Source organism: Chanos chanos, chromosome 6 (assembly GCF_902362185.1).
Source record: "Chanos chanos chromosome 6, fChaCha1.1, whole genome shotgun sequence".
NCBI classification, from domain to species: Eukaryota; Metazoa; Chordata; class Actinopteri; order Gonorynchiformes; family Chanidae; genus Chanos; species Chanos chanos.
In genome coordinates, this window is record NC_044500.1 from 38,839,173 (window position 1) to 38,853,919 (window position 14,747).

Genomic DNA, 14,747 nt, shown 5'->3' on the forward strand with positions numbered 1-14,747 from the left:
TCATGCGCACAGTACAAGTATTAGCTGATGGTGTTGCTATTTAAACAAATAGTTTCACACTACTGATGATTAGTGCTTCATACATGGATGCTTCATCTTGACAATCAAGTATATGGTAAATAGAGAATCATTGCAGGGACTAATTCTTATTTGCCTTCATGCAGTTTTTGATTCATATTGTCCTCTGGGAGACGTACAAAGCAGCTTTTGAATGCAATAAAGTGAACTTGAACGTTTATTTAAAACATATATATTTTATAAAGAATCCACTGCTTTGGATCCATCACTTGCATAGCATATATAATGTTACTCTTTTTGCTGTCCTTTTGATAGTAAAAGCTTACTTTGGAATGGGTGGAAACGAATATGTGCATGTTGTTTAGTCAGCAGTCATTTAATCATTTATGTAAATGTTGTGTGAGTGAAGAAATCTTTGATCTCTAACTACTGAGTGACGTCGTGACACAGCCTGTGTATGGACCTGCACTGGCTTACACCCCAGTTGGAAAAACACTGATGTTTGCTTGTAAAAGTTACCTTCAACCAAGAAATGAACTTTGCAGTCTTCCTTCATCCAGGCACTCTATTTCACTGTGGTTGGTTAGAAAAATAAAAGGATCATTTTCCACCCTTGCATTTTGCGTTTCATTCAACAGTGTTTACAGGATTCTCAGTCCACCACTTGTTGAGCAACACCTAGACACAACATGAAGGTGGACATTTGCACAATCAATCGATTTTAATGTTTCTGATAACGGTTACTTTAACCTAGCAAGCAAACAAAAACATTTTTTTTTTTTTTGGACCAAATTTGGAAAATTTTTAATGTTTGATGACAAATCGCTGAATAATGAGTTTAAGGACACAGCATGAAAGAAAACCATTTTTATTGCAAGAAAAAGAACTTACTGTCTGGCCTGTGTCACAGAATTATGTAACCACCTTGTTTCAAAGCACCACCTGTCAATGCAGTGTGCGTGTGTGTGTGTGTGTGAAGGGGAGGGCAGGGATCAGCCCACCACGGGGGGATGGTTGTATATAAACTCTTAAAAGATCCAAATGAAAGACAGAGTCAAAAAATAGCTGTTGCTACAGAGACACACAACACATTCTCTTTTTCAGAACAGAATGGGGGAAAGCAAAGTGAAATGTGAGTTAGTAAATGGGCATAAATGGGGACCCAAAGCCCACCTCTCTGCGCTGAATAACGACGTGACAGAGCTCATCCAAAAGTCACAGGACGCTAAAAAATTTGCCTACTGTCCGTACAGCAAGTTTCGCGTAGGGGCTGCCTTGTTAGCGGATGATGGGACAGTGTTTACAGGTGAGTGATTGCCTTTTCTCTCAAGGTCTGCGTTTATATTTATTTATACGGCATATATAAAGAAGAGATGAGCCATCTGTTCATGCCACACTCCTGCAGAAATAAAAAAAAAAACATGCTTCAAAAGAGTAGTGCAAAGAGGAGTAAATTGTAAAGAACAAATTCAATAAGGAAAATGTAATCATGACTTTTCACTGAGTCTCATCACTGCTTAAAAGAGCTAACTGATGATTTGTCTTTTTTTGGTACCTGACAAGATTGCAGAGTGAAAGCTTTCTAATCAGTTCTTCACCGATGACTTAAAAAAACAAATTTACAATCTTTGTAGCCTATAACTTTTTTTTACATATTCCACTGAATAATCAAAGGTCAAAGATCATAAACACAAATATGTTCTGTGTGAGCTCTGAACTTAGGTTTGAGGTGTATGTTATTGGTAACCCACATGTTAATGATTAATCACACTGAAAGTTAATTTTCTTTAAATTATACTCATATATAACACACACTTTTATGTAATATTAATGACACAAAATTCGTCACCTACCTATATTAAAAAAGACTGTGTATCGTGTGGACCACCATCTTACTGAACATTTCTTACAAACTTGGACTCAACTGATGATTGAAACAGAACTGTGAGATAAAAAAACTGTGGCTCTCATGGAAATTGTTACTCCACGTGACTGAGGCGTCTGTCACACGAGACAGTAAATATGAGCACGTGAACTCTTCCACTCCCTTGGTCCTTACACCTCCTGTCAGCAGTGTATTAAAGGGCAAATTCACCCTTGCTGACATATGTGACAATTTTAACAGTTCTCCTCTTGTAATTCATCACTTTGGTTATATTATTATAATAATTGCGACAGACCTATATTTCACCATGTTTTTCTTGTTTACTAAAATAGCTTATAGTTTGTACTGTCTGTCCAGACCAACAGTAAATACACTGCTTTGTCCCCTTTTCTGTATTATGTAATGATATCAACCAGATTACTCACCATACACGAGATTTTACACTGCTGGTGGTGTTTTTATTCCTTTCGTTATAAGAGAACATCCACCACCGGTACTCTAAAATGTTTCCAATCCTGTGCCAGGAAGTCCAGAACACTACACATTTAAGATGGCCTTTTCTCTACTACATTACGATCTCTGCTACACGACAGTCATGAGCTACTTATCAAGCTTTGGTAGGCTGAAACAGTCGTGTCAGAACTATGATGTGTCTGAGCTGTCGGCTTCCGGACGAGGGTAAAGATAAAAACGGCTGTAGGTCATTCACGGTAAATTAACGATTTTTAAAAATTTATCAGGTGCTTGATGTACAAAGTCTTGAAATGTAGAGGGCAAGAACATCACCTCAGTCAATACTGATATTAAACACTATTTTGATGTTGCTGCTCCTCAACAGGCTGCAATGTGGAGAATGCGTCCTACACCTTGGGAATCTGTGCTGAAAGGAATGCCATGTCGAAAGCCATTTCGGAGGGTTACCGGAATTTCAAAGCTATAGCAATCGCAAGGTAGTTGTGCTCCTCTCCTCTCGCTTAACATCATGGCCCTCTAATGGTCACTGTGAAGATTCGTTTTTCCTGTTCATTTGTATGTATATGTCATGTATCCATAAAATAGTTCATCAAGACATTCGAGATGTAGTGTGCTCCGTAGTGAGGAAAACATGTAACCACATCTTTATCATTGGAATATTTTTTTGTTTTGAACTCTTTTAGTGACCTGTGTGATCAGTTCATCTCTCCCTGTGGAGGTTGCAGGCAGTTCATGAGAGAGGTAAGTTCTGTCTGTAAAGAGTGTGTATTGTTTTCGATGAAGTCTTAGCATGGAAGGTAATTTACTCCGTGTTCCTCTTATCCAACCTGAACAGTTTGGGGTCGATTGGAAAGTGTACATGTCCAAGCCAGATGGCACCTACATTTTGATGTCGGTGGAAGAACTACTCCCTGTGTCTTTTGGCCCGGAGGATCTGAAAATACATGGGGCACAGGATCTGAAAATAAACGGCTCAAAGCATCTCGAAATCAACGGCGGACTACATACGAAATGAGCTACATCTAATTTGGAGCTAAGGTCAAAATGCTGCTTTGAAGACAATCCCTTGTTGTTTATTTGTGGGAAAATGTGACCGTGTTCCACTAGAATTGTAAATATAATGTTTTCAAATGACAGTCCCCGTAGAAAAAAGGAAAATGTAAAGTTCATGTGAATTGATCACTGTCACCATTGCCACGCTTCCTACATTCTTTACTCAAAACTAAATGGTCGTTTCCTGTTTATTAATGATTTAATGATTTAACAATAGGTTAAATAGATTTAATCATTAGGTTTTACTGGCATGTACATCCACATATAAAGAGTCATAATCATGAACAAGAAATGATATGAAAAAAAAGTGCTGTGTTGTTTTTCTGTGCCTGTCAAATATTTTGGGGAAATATTTACGTGGAAAAAGAGTTATGATAACAATATCAAGTCTAATGGCATGAAATCACACGAGCAAATGTTTTAGCACCAGTAACTGAAACACCTTATCATAAAATTGCTTGACTCTCACATACAAATGAAATTTGCTTATTGTGAAACCGCATATCACAGTGACTTTGAAATAAACTTTATTCACTTTGGAAGTTGCATGGGAAACATAAGTTAAACATCATGAAGCAACATCTAGTCTGACTGACATAAATAATAAATACTTGGTACCACCTGTCCAGAAATAAAAGAACAGTAACTGTTTCTCTAGAGGTCAACAAATCAAACCTGAATTTTATGAATATTTACAGTAAAAATATTTGACATGAGCACATGGCCATCAGCATTAATATCTACTGTTATCTGTCTTTGAGTGTCACATAGTACAAGAATTACAGTGATAAGTTTGAGCACAAATATGTGCCAAAAAAAAAAATCTATGTTATAAAGGCATAAGCGTTCATAAAGCAAGAAAAGGACTCATTACGCAAGCATTGGACTGGACAAAAATGAGTGAAGTAGTCAGAGCCTTCAAAACAAGGCATTTTGTATCTGCTGTAAGATTTTTTTCATGCAAAAAAAAAAAGATAATAATGCTTCTAGTTTTAGTAGACTGCTCACTCAAGCTGAAGATTAAAACTGCTTGCCAACAGATAAATCATTCTTTTATGGGATTACAATGAGGTCACACAAACTACAAGTAAAACGAGGTTTAGCAGTCAAGGCCCATCAGCAGCCCTACACAGAAGGCGCTCTACAGAAGGAAAGAAAAAAAATCAGTGCAATGTTTCAAACATAATTCATTTTCGAGTAACGGTTCTGAAAGATACCCATTACAAGATCAGCACATAAAGTTAAAGTTTTATCCCAATCATTAAAAATGAAGTAGATGAAGTACCACACAGCTACAAAGACGTGGACGGTGTCCTGAGTTACTCTTATTTTTTAGGGTTCATCTTCTCTAGCTCTGGCCACGCGGGTACATAGTGTCTAAGCAGAGTCCCCTCCATCAGCCTCTCCATCCAAAGATTAAGGCGGTCCAGCTTGTGGTGGAGCTGAATGGTGGTGGCCCTTCGGCAGGACCTGGACCTGAGTTTTTCTCTTCCGCTTGAACCAGAACCCAAATCCTCATCAGAGGACCTACCGCAGTCCGTCTCCTCCCCAGTAAACACAGGCTTAAAGAGACAGAAATATTTCTTGTGTCCGTTGAGGGCCAGGACGTGGCCAGTGTAATCTGGTTTACTGGCAGAAGCACCTTCACTGTCGTCTTCATCAAAGCTGCATTTAACCTCTGGCACAGACTCCAGGAGCGAGTCCATCCACTGAGCATGTTTGTCCACATTCAGGAAAGAGTAGTGCAATGTGTGTGTTCTGTGTATGAAATTGAAACACGGCAATATTACATGATCATTCTGGTTCAGGTATTGACACTACAAAGGGTTTCATATTTAAGAAAAAAAAATGTATGGTAATTTTCTCACCTTGTAAAAGGAAATACTTCTTTGGCAAATTTTTTCAGGAGAACATGCCTAGAGGCATCAGTGAGGACCAGGACGACGTTGATGTGTCCTGGCTTTAACTTGACGAGGTTGCTCATGTAGTTGATGTCTGTCAGTTCAGTTACTTCCACAAAGTCTTTCTTAGGAGGGCAGCTGATGAGAACCAAAGAGGAGCAAAAGGATTGTGTGAGAAATTAGAAAAATTCTGGATTACTGCCATCTCCACTGTCTTTACTTTATTCCTCTTACCTGGATGTGCTCCCAGTCTTCGGTGACTCATTTGTGGTTCTTTGTCGATCTTTAGGCTTTTGATTGGTTGGCTTTTCTTCACCAGAGTCACTAAAAGGAGTCAGGAGGAAAACAGTGTCTATGTCTTTACTGTACAAGACCAGAGCTGGTAGTAAATGCTTTTACAGACCAAAAACTTCCTCTCTCACCTGAAAGCTTGGATGATGACGGTGCCAAAAAGGATGAAGAGAGCGGAGAAGATAAGAGAGAGGATTGGCATCATCTCTCGCCTACGGAAGAAATGGCAGAGCTAAGGGCAGGCATAGGCCACGACACACTAATACAAATATTTGAGGAGGATCATGAGCAGTCAGGGTTTTCTTGCCCAATCGCATCACTTTATGTCTCGAAAGAGAGATGATAAACATGTAAATGAATTGTAGTTTTACCTAAAACTCTTTTAATTCATTCATGCCTGTTACCAGTCTACTCTTACCAGTTAGAGTAGAGAAGATCAGTGTAGATTTGACAGATGTAGTCATAAGCTGAGTAAATCCACTGAAGAAGGAATATCTAGAGTTACAGAGAAAAATGTTTCCATAGGGTAGCCATAATATCATTGTGTTAATATGGAAACTACCTGACTAGGTATGTATGGACATGCTGATTCAGATGTCGTTTAGAATATTTGCTGTTTGTTGTAAATTTTAACGTGGTTGTGTGATGAAGATTGGTGTGAATTATAAAGTAAACACAATGCTGGAATATCTTATCTAGGCAGCTGATATTTACACTGTATTTACTCATATTGTAATGACATACAGATCTAAGTGGTGTTGAATGTATGGGTGAACTGTTAAGCCCGCTAACTCACAGAGGCAAATTCATTGTTGAGCTCAGGCAACATGGTGTCAAAAGTGAGGTATGACGGGTCCCTCTGCAGCAAGTCCAGCTGCTCATGGAGGCGGCGTTTGTCCTCGTCGCTGCCGTTCCAGCCGCCCGTCACAGAGCGGTACATCACCTTTCCACTGGAGCTCCGCCTCTCCAAAATCACCACCTGCCGACACACCAAACACACAGGTCGATTTCATCCCTGCCACTGTATACGGTTACAAGATCCAAAGCGATGAGCGCTTGCTAGAATAAAAATTCATTTAAATGTGCCGTGCGGTTTTTTGTGGTTCTCACCTGTGGAGGAGTAGCATCTTGATTTTTGAGCAAGGCATCACACAGGGGCTGTTGCTTTCTCTGGTAGACATAGGCAAACCTAAGAATATCCTTGGAGTTGGCGGTGGCAAAGTCGAAAAAAGCGTCGTTCACTGACGTGAAGGGCTGTCCTTCACCAGTGATGAGCAGGATGCAGTATCTGAGCGACAGATCAAAACAAGAGTTACGTTAGCACAACTTTCAGTGATCCTCATCTTTACAAGATTTTTCTCTGAAATTTCAGATGTGGGAAGAGTCATACTTCCTGCGGCGATGGAACTGTTTCACAGGACATAACTCATCAAACAGCTTTTGGTTAACCAGCCTTGGGACCAAGAGGAACCGATTGTTTGAGATGAACTCATCAATGATCTGCCTTTTCATTCCTTTGGCCTAAGGAATGGAGACAGCGTGTTCCTCATTATGAGATAAGAGATACACAGGAGACCTTTCAAACAGAAAGCCTGAAGGATGTGGGAGACAAGGATGGGCTGGGCCATACCTGTATGATGTCAGCAGGTTTTTCTGTGTTTTCTTTAAACAGGAGCATGGTGGGAGCATAGGTGTTAATGTTGAACTGTCGCAAGATCCGGATGGTCTCTGTCAGGCCCTGATCTACATATCCAAACCTTACATAATCTCTATAGGCAAACGCGGTGAGCTGAAAACAGAATACATTTGCATTCTGTGACCAACCAAATGTATACAAAACCGTTTCTGTACTATGACTGTTTGGACCAGTATTGGACCGGTGTACAGAACAATGAGCCCTTACCTTGTACATCAGAGGTATCTCAGGCACTTGGTCAAACAGTAACACACTGGGCTTGTTCTCTTCATGCCAGCTGTTCAAAAACTGCAGGTAGCTACTATCTGTTACCTAAAAAAAGGTTTTTTTGTATAATACAATCACCGACTGGAAATCTCGCTGAGTTGTTCAAATGCAAAGTTATGATGCATATTCCATAGACTTACGAGGTTTTATCTATAGACTCTGAGCTTGTGCCTCTGGACTCTGGACTTGTGGATACAAGCTCAGTGTCTGTTGACTGTTATGTATAGTCTGTTATATACTATATACTGTTATGTATATAGTATATAAAAAAGCATTAGCTCTGTATGCCACAAATATTCGTCGAGGAATAAGTCGCAACACCTTCAATTTGTCAGATTTTTCAGATGAAACTGAAATGATTTGAGAATTCAACTAAATTCACATTTTAGTGTTGCAGAGTCAAACAACGCAGGCTTATTGGCTTTGCTAGTGCACAATATGTAGACTGTATCTACCTTCTCCACTAGTCTTGTTGGAAGGAGGCTTTCCACAAACTGTCTCAGGTTTTCCCGGACCACAGCATAGTGGAAGAAGGTCATTTTTCCATTGATGAGAACGAGAATGGACGGAGCACGGTGGACCCCAAGATGATTGGCCAACTTTCTCTCATAGTTCATATCCACCACGCCAATACCCACACCTGCAGCACAACAGAAATTAAATTTACATTGAATGTGCCAATAAAATTGCCCGGGTAATCTTCTATGACATATTTGGACTGAATAAACAACACCAAAAACATAGAGGAAAACCTAAGAGTGCAATCAAAATAATTGAAACTACTCTAAATAATCTCTGCTCACCTAGTGCTTCCAGTTCCTTGACCGACTCCTTCCAAACTGGTTCAATGTAGACACATTCAAAACACCAGTCAGATATGACCTTAATCAGGTAAGGCCTTTTGAAACTATCCGGCACTATCTCATTAATGTACTGTGTGTACTGCAACAAGAACTTATTGTCTGAGGAATCTCTGCCTGGATGTGAAAAGTGAAAGAAGGATTGATCGAAGTAGAAGCTGTTATGGAAGTGACGGAAACCCTGGTGTGCCTGGCCAAAGTGCTGATTCTCCTCCATCTGACCAAAGCGGTCATAGTTTGCCCTCCTCTCCTCATTGGACAGTATCTAAAGAAGATCGTTGAGAACACTGAAATTAGCAGCAGCGCACCACCCCCCCCCCCAACCCCCCTAAAAGCACCACTTAAAAAATTCGTACACTGGCCTTGGAGGACACCTTTGGATTTTAACTGTAATGTACCTCATATGATTTTGTTATCTTGATAAACGTTTCCTCAGCCTCTGGACTTTTGTTCTTGTCTGGATGCCTGTAAACACATAAATGGGAATAGTTTTTTTACCCTGTGCTCAGACATACTGCTATTCATAAATACATGCAGGTGAGCGATGCCCAAATTTTCTTGATCATCCCGTATTAAGTTGTAATACAACTTAATTTCTAAAGCAAAACTAAAGGTACATAAAACCAACCCAGCAAGTGGTCTAACAGTGCATCCTAGCTAGACAGATAATGGTTGAACAAATTATTGACAATGAATAACAATCAGAGAGGCTACTTCACCAGACTATCATGACTCACCATTCCCTGGCCAGCTGCTTATACACCTTCTTGATTTCAGCCTGACTGGCATGTCTGGACACTCCAAGCACTTTGTATGGATCAAACTCAGGAGCAGTTTCCGTAGTAAATCCCAACAGCAGTAGGACAACAAGACAAGTCAAGAACAGCCTCTGCAGTTGTTCCATCTCCTCTCATTCGAATATGCTAGCTAGAGACATAATAGTTTGTAATTAGGTGTTCTTTCTACAAACTATTTTTCATGCTCAGTTGTGTCTGATTTGAATATATACATATATTATATTTTCTGGTGGCATAATTGGACTATTTGACCAATCTCCCCAGTTCTCTAAATGAAATGAAAGTGGAATCAGATTTTGTGTGCACAGTCCATCTCGAGGCGCATGAAATTGCAGGAATGCTAAATAACGACAGGTTTTTGAGAGAAAGCAAAGCGAGGGAAGTGAAAGGGATGACTGCTGACTGAACAGTTCGATACTGATATATCTAGAGTACAGTTTCTATCTTGTAGCGCAATGAACAAACGAAGGAAAATAGGAGTTCCACTTCATTTTCCATTTTATGTATAATTAGGCTCGCTCTTCAAACACATCTCAAATGTCACGTAAAGAGCCGCTGTGGTCGAAATTTCCCACGTACAATTCTCTTCTACAAGCTTGTCTGAATACCTTGTATTCTGTATACAACTACAGACCCTACAAAACTCTGGCATGCTATTCCGGCTTCACGATGCATGCCTCATATAGCTGGTGAGACACTTTCATTGTATGCTTCCCGTATTAGGCTGTCAGTTCGGGGACTAATTACACGACAAAATGTTACTGTATGCCTTCTTCCTGTAAATCTTTATTGGATAATTCTCATAGGAAAGTCAACAAATTTTACTTTTTCTTATTTAACCGTATGACACTAGCTTATCAGACTGGCAGAGGCAATGCTACACTGCTAACAACTGACGACGAGGTAGAAGAGTACAGCCCATACAACGCCTTGATAAAACTGACAATACCTTTGTTGGCTTCTTATCATCACGAAAAGTAATCACACTCCAAAAGCTTGAATGCTATAACATTTTCAGTCCGATAATAACGCTTGAAAAAAGTGTGTCCAGTTTGTTGCCGTTCTGTAAAGGTAGACACAGAGAATGGGATCACAGACATCTATTTCCGGGTTACGATGAGGTGAAAATAAAAACTCTAACCTTAGCGTGGAAATACAATCTGGTACTTCTGTTTACTGCCCGGGATCCATCGGAACAAACAAATTTTCTAAACTCAGTGTGGAACGCTGGCGCAAAAACAAACAAACAAACAAACAAAAAAACTCTACGGAGCAACGTGTATAACTGTTAAAAAACCTCCCCCGCTGAAGGGTTAAAAAAAATGGATAAACTTAAAAAAACAACATCAAAGACAAGAATACAACTCCCAGATGAGGAGATTAGGCTGATTTTTCAGGACAATTATGACTCTGACACTGATCTGAGTGCTGAGGAGAGTGATGCTTCGTCTGATGAAGAATCACCTGAAAATTTTCCCGCCTTGGATGACCCTGACAATTTTGAGGTGGCATCGGAGGACAGGAGAGTTTACACCCAAACAAGTGGCATTTGATGATTCACAGTCTGGGGTGAGGACCCATCCAGATCAAGTTACGGAGGCAGAGTGTTTTAAATTATTTGTCAGTACATCCACAGCGGATGTTATTGCAAATAACACAAACAAATATTCCAGAATCCTGAGAAAGAAGTCCGGGGGTGCGGGAAAGATTGGGAGATGGGTGGACACCTCAGTGGCTGAGATCTACACCTTCCTCGCCACAGTCATGATTATGGGTCTTGTCAAGAAAAATAATATGAGGGACTACTGGACTGCAGACCCCATGCTGTCCGCCCCTTTCTTCCCTGTAGTCTTTTCTCAGGACCGTTTCTTCCTCCTCCTCCACGCACTCCACTTCAGCGACTCCAGCCCCTCCTCAGACCCCCTTCACGAAATTCGAAACATTCTGAATTAAATTTTAAAGTCATTCAGTCAAGTTTTCTACCCCCACAAGGACCTCTGCATCGACGAATCCATCTTGAAATGGAAAGGACGACTGTCTTTTAAACAGTATATTCCTTCAAAGCGGCATAGATTTGGGGTGAAGCTGTTTGTGCTGTGTGATGTCCTGACCGGTTATGTCCAAGACTTTGATGGTGTTGGGATGTCTGGAGCGGTTGTCCTCACCCTTTTGCAGCCCTATCTAAACAAAGGGCATACTGTCTTCATGGACAATTGGTATTCAAGTCCTGCCCTCTTCCAGTGCCTACTGTACAACCAAACTGGGGCCTGTGGCACTGTAAGGCCGACAAGAAAGGGGATGCCAGAATTTGAAGGAAAAAAAATGGGCAGGGGTGAGGTGGCCTTTTACAATAATGGCACCATGCTGGTAACAAAATGGCACGACAAAAGGGATGTCCATGTACTGTCAACAGTCCACAAGGCAGAAATGCATGTGACGGGCAAAATAGACCATGCCACAGGAAACAGAGTGTCAAAACCAGCCTGTATAATTGAGTATAATCAAAAGATGGGCTCTGTTGACAATTTTGACAAGCAAAACAGCTTTGTTGAGTGCACCAGGAAAACCCTAAAGTGGTACAAAAAACTTTTTTTCCACCTTGTGGATGTGGCCACTTTCAATAGTTATGTAGTCCATCGCAGGCTCACAGGACAGGTGCTCACCTATTACCAATTTCAAGTGAACATGATCCACCAGCTGTTGGAAGAATTTCAAACTCCTCGGCGGTCATCGGGACGGCCTTCGTTGGACAATCCCCTCCGCCTCACTGCCCGTCACTTCCCCACGCCAGTGATGACCACTGAACGACAAGGCAGTAGAACGAGGCGGAGGTGCAAAGTGTGTCAGAATACCAAGAGACGTCCACAGCAGAGGAGGCTGACAAAGTACATGTGTGTTCCCTGCAACACACCATTGTGTGTGTTCCCCTGTTTTCAAGAGTATCATACCCTCAAGCATTTTTAGATCTCTTCTCAGACCTGCAACACAAAAGAAAATAGAATATCATTAGAAAGAATAATCTAAATTATATCCATCAATCAATGTTATTGTCAGTAGCTCTTAGTAGTAGTAGTAGCAGCACAGTGGTAATAGTAGTAGTTGCACTTAGTAGTGGTTGTTGTTGTTTTTGTTTTTGTTGTTGTTGTTGTTGTTGTTGTGTGTAGTTGTAGAGTTTAAGTAGTAGTTGGAAGTAGTAGTGTAGTAATAGTGGTAGTAGTACTGTAGTGTAGTTGTAGTGTTTTATTAGCAGTGTATTATTTAAAGTAGTTGTAGTTTGAAGCAGTAGTAGTTGTAAGCCTAGTATTTAGTATGAGTATGGTATGTACATGTGTATAAGTGTGATTGTGGTGTTTTGAATAAATATTTTCTTCAAGATCTTCTCTAATTTGTGTGACAGCTTCCAATCATTCCAGACATAGTGCCATATAATATAGCATATAATATTATGACATAAAACATATAGCAGATGCTTTGAAAAACCTTCTCAACTTTATTTTTAAGAATCTCTGCAATGATAAATTAGAAAAAACTAAACATGAAGTTCATTTTTTCTACTATCCTACACTATTCTCACTTCAAATAATTTTTCACTGTTTTACAAATAACACCATTCTCAGATTTTGCTTATGAGGCTACAGCATTTTTTCCTGCTAATTATCTGAGTAGTTTTTATTACTTGTCAGGTGAATGTCAACATAAAACTATCTATTTTGTCATGGATTAAAAAGAAAAAAAAACTTGTGTGCTCATAGTGTGTGTGTGTGTCGAGTAATTGAGTTATTTAGATAAATGCAAGATTTTAGGCCGTGTGCAACCTCGAAGGAAACTTGTTTGTTAAGAAATATTGTATTTCAAAACAATGACTATTCAATATACAGGAATAAATTTGAAGATCAGGAGGTGGAGAGTGAAGAAGAAGTTGTACCAGCATGTTGTCTCTTTGTGTAACTTTTGAGCTCATACACTGTATACAGGTAAATAAAGCAAATCTGAGTGTGAGTGCCACAGTAGTCTGAAAGTGATATAAAGCCATCCATCATTTTCCAGAACACGGAATAACCTGGTAAATGCTACATAAACTTTCTATGGATTGGAAGACCTTATGTGACTCAGTAGGCCTTGTTGTTGAATTAAACTCCTAGTAATGTGATGTGTTGTCTGTCATTAATGGTAATGTATGTGTAAGTGATGAGAAAGAAAAGATTTTGGCAGATATAACTTGAGATTAATAACAAAACAACTTGAGATTGGTGTGATTTTATTTTGAGCTTATCAAAGTCTGTCATTTCCTGTGCTAAATTTGCTAAACTGTCATTTTGCAAAGTGTGAGTTTAAGCGTCGACAGTTCCACTATCTAATAGGGCCATGGATATGGTCTCAGCCATTTCTGTCATGATTAGTGATATAAAGACTTTTTTTGGTGAAAGACCTATTTTTGCAGGACAAGGGTGTACCAAACAACATTAGCCAGTAGAGAGGGCTATCATATCATGGAAAGGTTGAGGTAATGTTGATCACAGTTTTGGAATGGCTTGGCTCTTGGTGTGACATCAAAATACATGAAGTCTTTAGATACCTCTTAGCTCTCATGTCCGCCAGGATGATTCTTTTTTTTGGTAGAATTTTGATGTAAACTGTGATATTGCATTGGTTTCTTCTGAAGTCATGATTGTCAAACAGGATGTGAATGTTGTTCAAGGTTTCTATTCAAAACCAATTATCAACAAAGGCCAGTGGGAAAACAATTTTTTAGGTATTAGTAAAGGCGTAAAATGGTATTTTTAGCCCCAACATTGTATAGCATTGAATAGTATAGCGCGTCTCGGTCCGAGGTATATTTACATTTGCCTTGTTAACTACACCTCACTGAACCAAGGACAATCTAGCAGCTCTGTGTAAATGTGTCAGAGATGACGTGTGAAGCAGCTTGTGGAGCTGAGATACCAGAGGAACAATGCAAAGCCATTTATTCTGAGAACGTAAGCATGATTTTAATGGGGTCAACATAGGAAATCCATTCCCACCTACATAATTCAAAAGCTTAACAAGTGTCAGTGCATCAGGCTGATACAGAAAAGAATAATATATTTAAATGGTATTCTTTACCATTAATTTACAATTGTCCTTTGCTTATGATCGAACAATGATTTCACATATAAAATGTCAAAAGTGACTTTTACAAAGAGGTAATGGGAAAATCAGATATTGTAAAAGAGAGAAAAGGGCGAGACCCCTTAGTGCAAAGAGGATTTATTCTGAAAGGTTGCCACGAGTTACAGAGGCAACAGACACAGTTTGAAACTGAAGCTCTTGCCAAACCCTTGGTTTCTTGATTTTTAGGAAAGAAAGTCTAAGAATCAAAATCAAACCCTTGCTTCACTGAAACAACTGTTTGACAACTAATACTTTTATTGTTTATGTACAAATATTCACGTGTTGGTGAATTCCATTTCATATATTCAGACAGACAGAGATAGATCTTGCAGTGATATTTTCATGACAGCA

At 39.6% G+C, this 14,747-nt stretch overlaps 2 protein-coding genes across 2 annotated transcripts; one reads left to right on the forward strand and one right to left on the reverse strand.

Moving 5' to 3' along the window:
• Positions 1–1,074: 1,074 nt before the first annotated feature.
• On the forward strand, positions 1,075–3,976 carry cdab (cytidine deaminase b). The gene is made up of 4 exons (XM_030776256.1): positions 1,075–1,324; positions 2,742–2,853; positions 3,061–3,118; positions 3,213–3,976. Exons 1-4 carry the CDS (start codon positions 1,129–1,131, stop codon positions 3,390–3,392), a joined length of 546 nt encoding a protein of 181 aa, XP_030632116.1. The 5' UTR covers positions 1,075–1,128; the 3' UTR covers positions 3,393–3,976.
• A 517-nt stretch (positions 3,977–4,493) lies between these two features.
• dnajc16l (DnaJ (Hsp40) homolog, subfamily C, member 16 like) lies at positions 4,494–9,362 on the reverse strand. The gene is made up of 14 exons (XM_030777022.1): positions 9,183–9,362; positions 8,844–8,910; positions 8,389–8,710; positions 8,041–8,225; positions 7,526–7,630; positions 7,253–7,411; positions 7,013–7,143; positions 6,733–6,910; positions 6,419–6,601; positions 6,041–6,117; positions 5,754–5,834; positions 5,566–5,655; positions 5,299–5,469; positions 4,494–5,188 (listed from the first exon to the last, which is right to left on the reverse strand). The coding sequence occupies exons 1-14, from the start codon at positions 9,347–9,349 to the stop codon at positions 4,756–4,758; spliced, it is 2,349 nt and encodes a 782-aa protein (XP_030632882.1). The 5' UTR covers positions 9,350–9,362; the 3' UTR covers positions 4,494–4,755.
• Between the last annotated feature and the right edge of the window lie 5,385 nt (positions 9,363–14,747).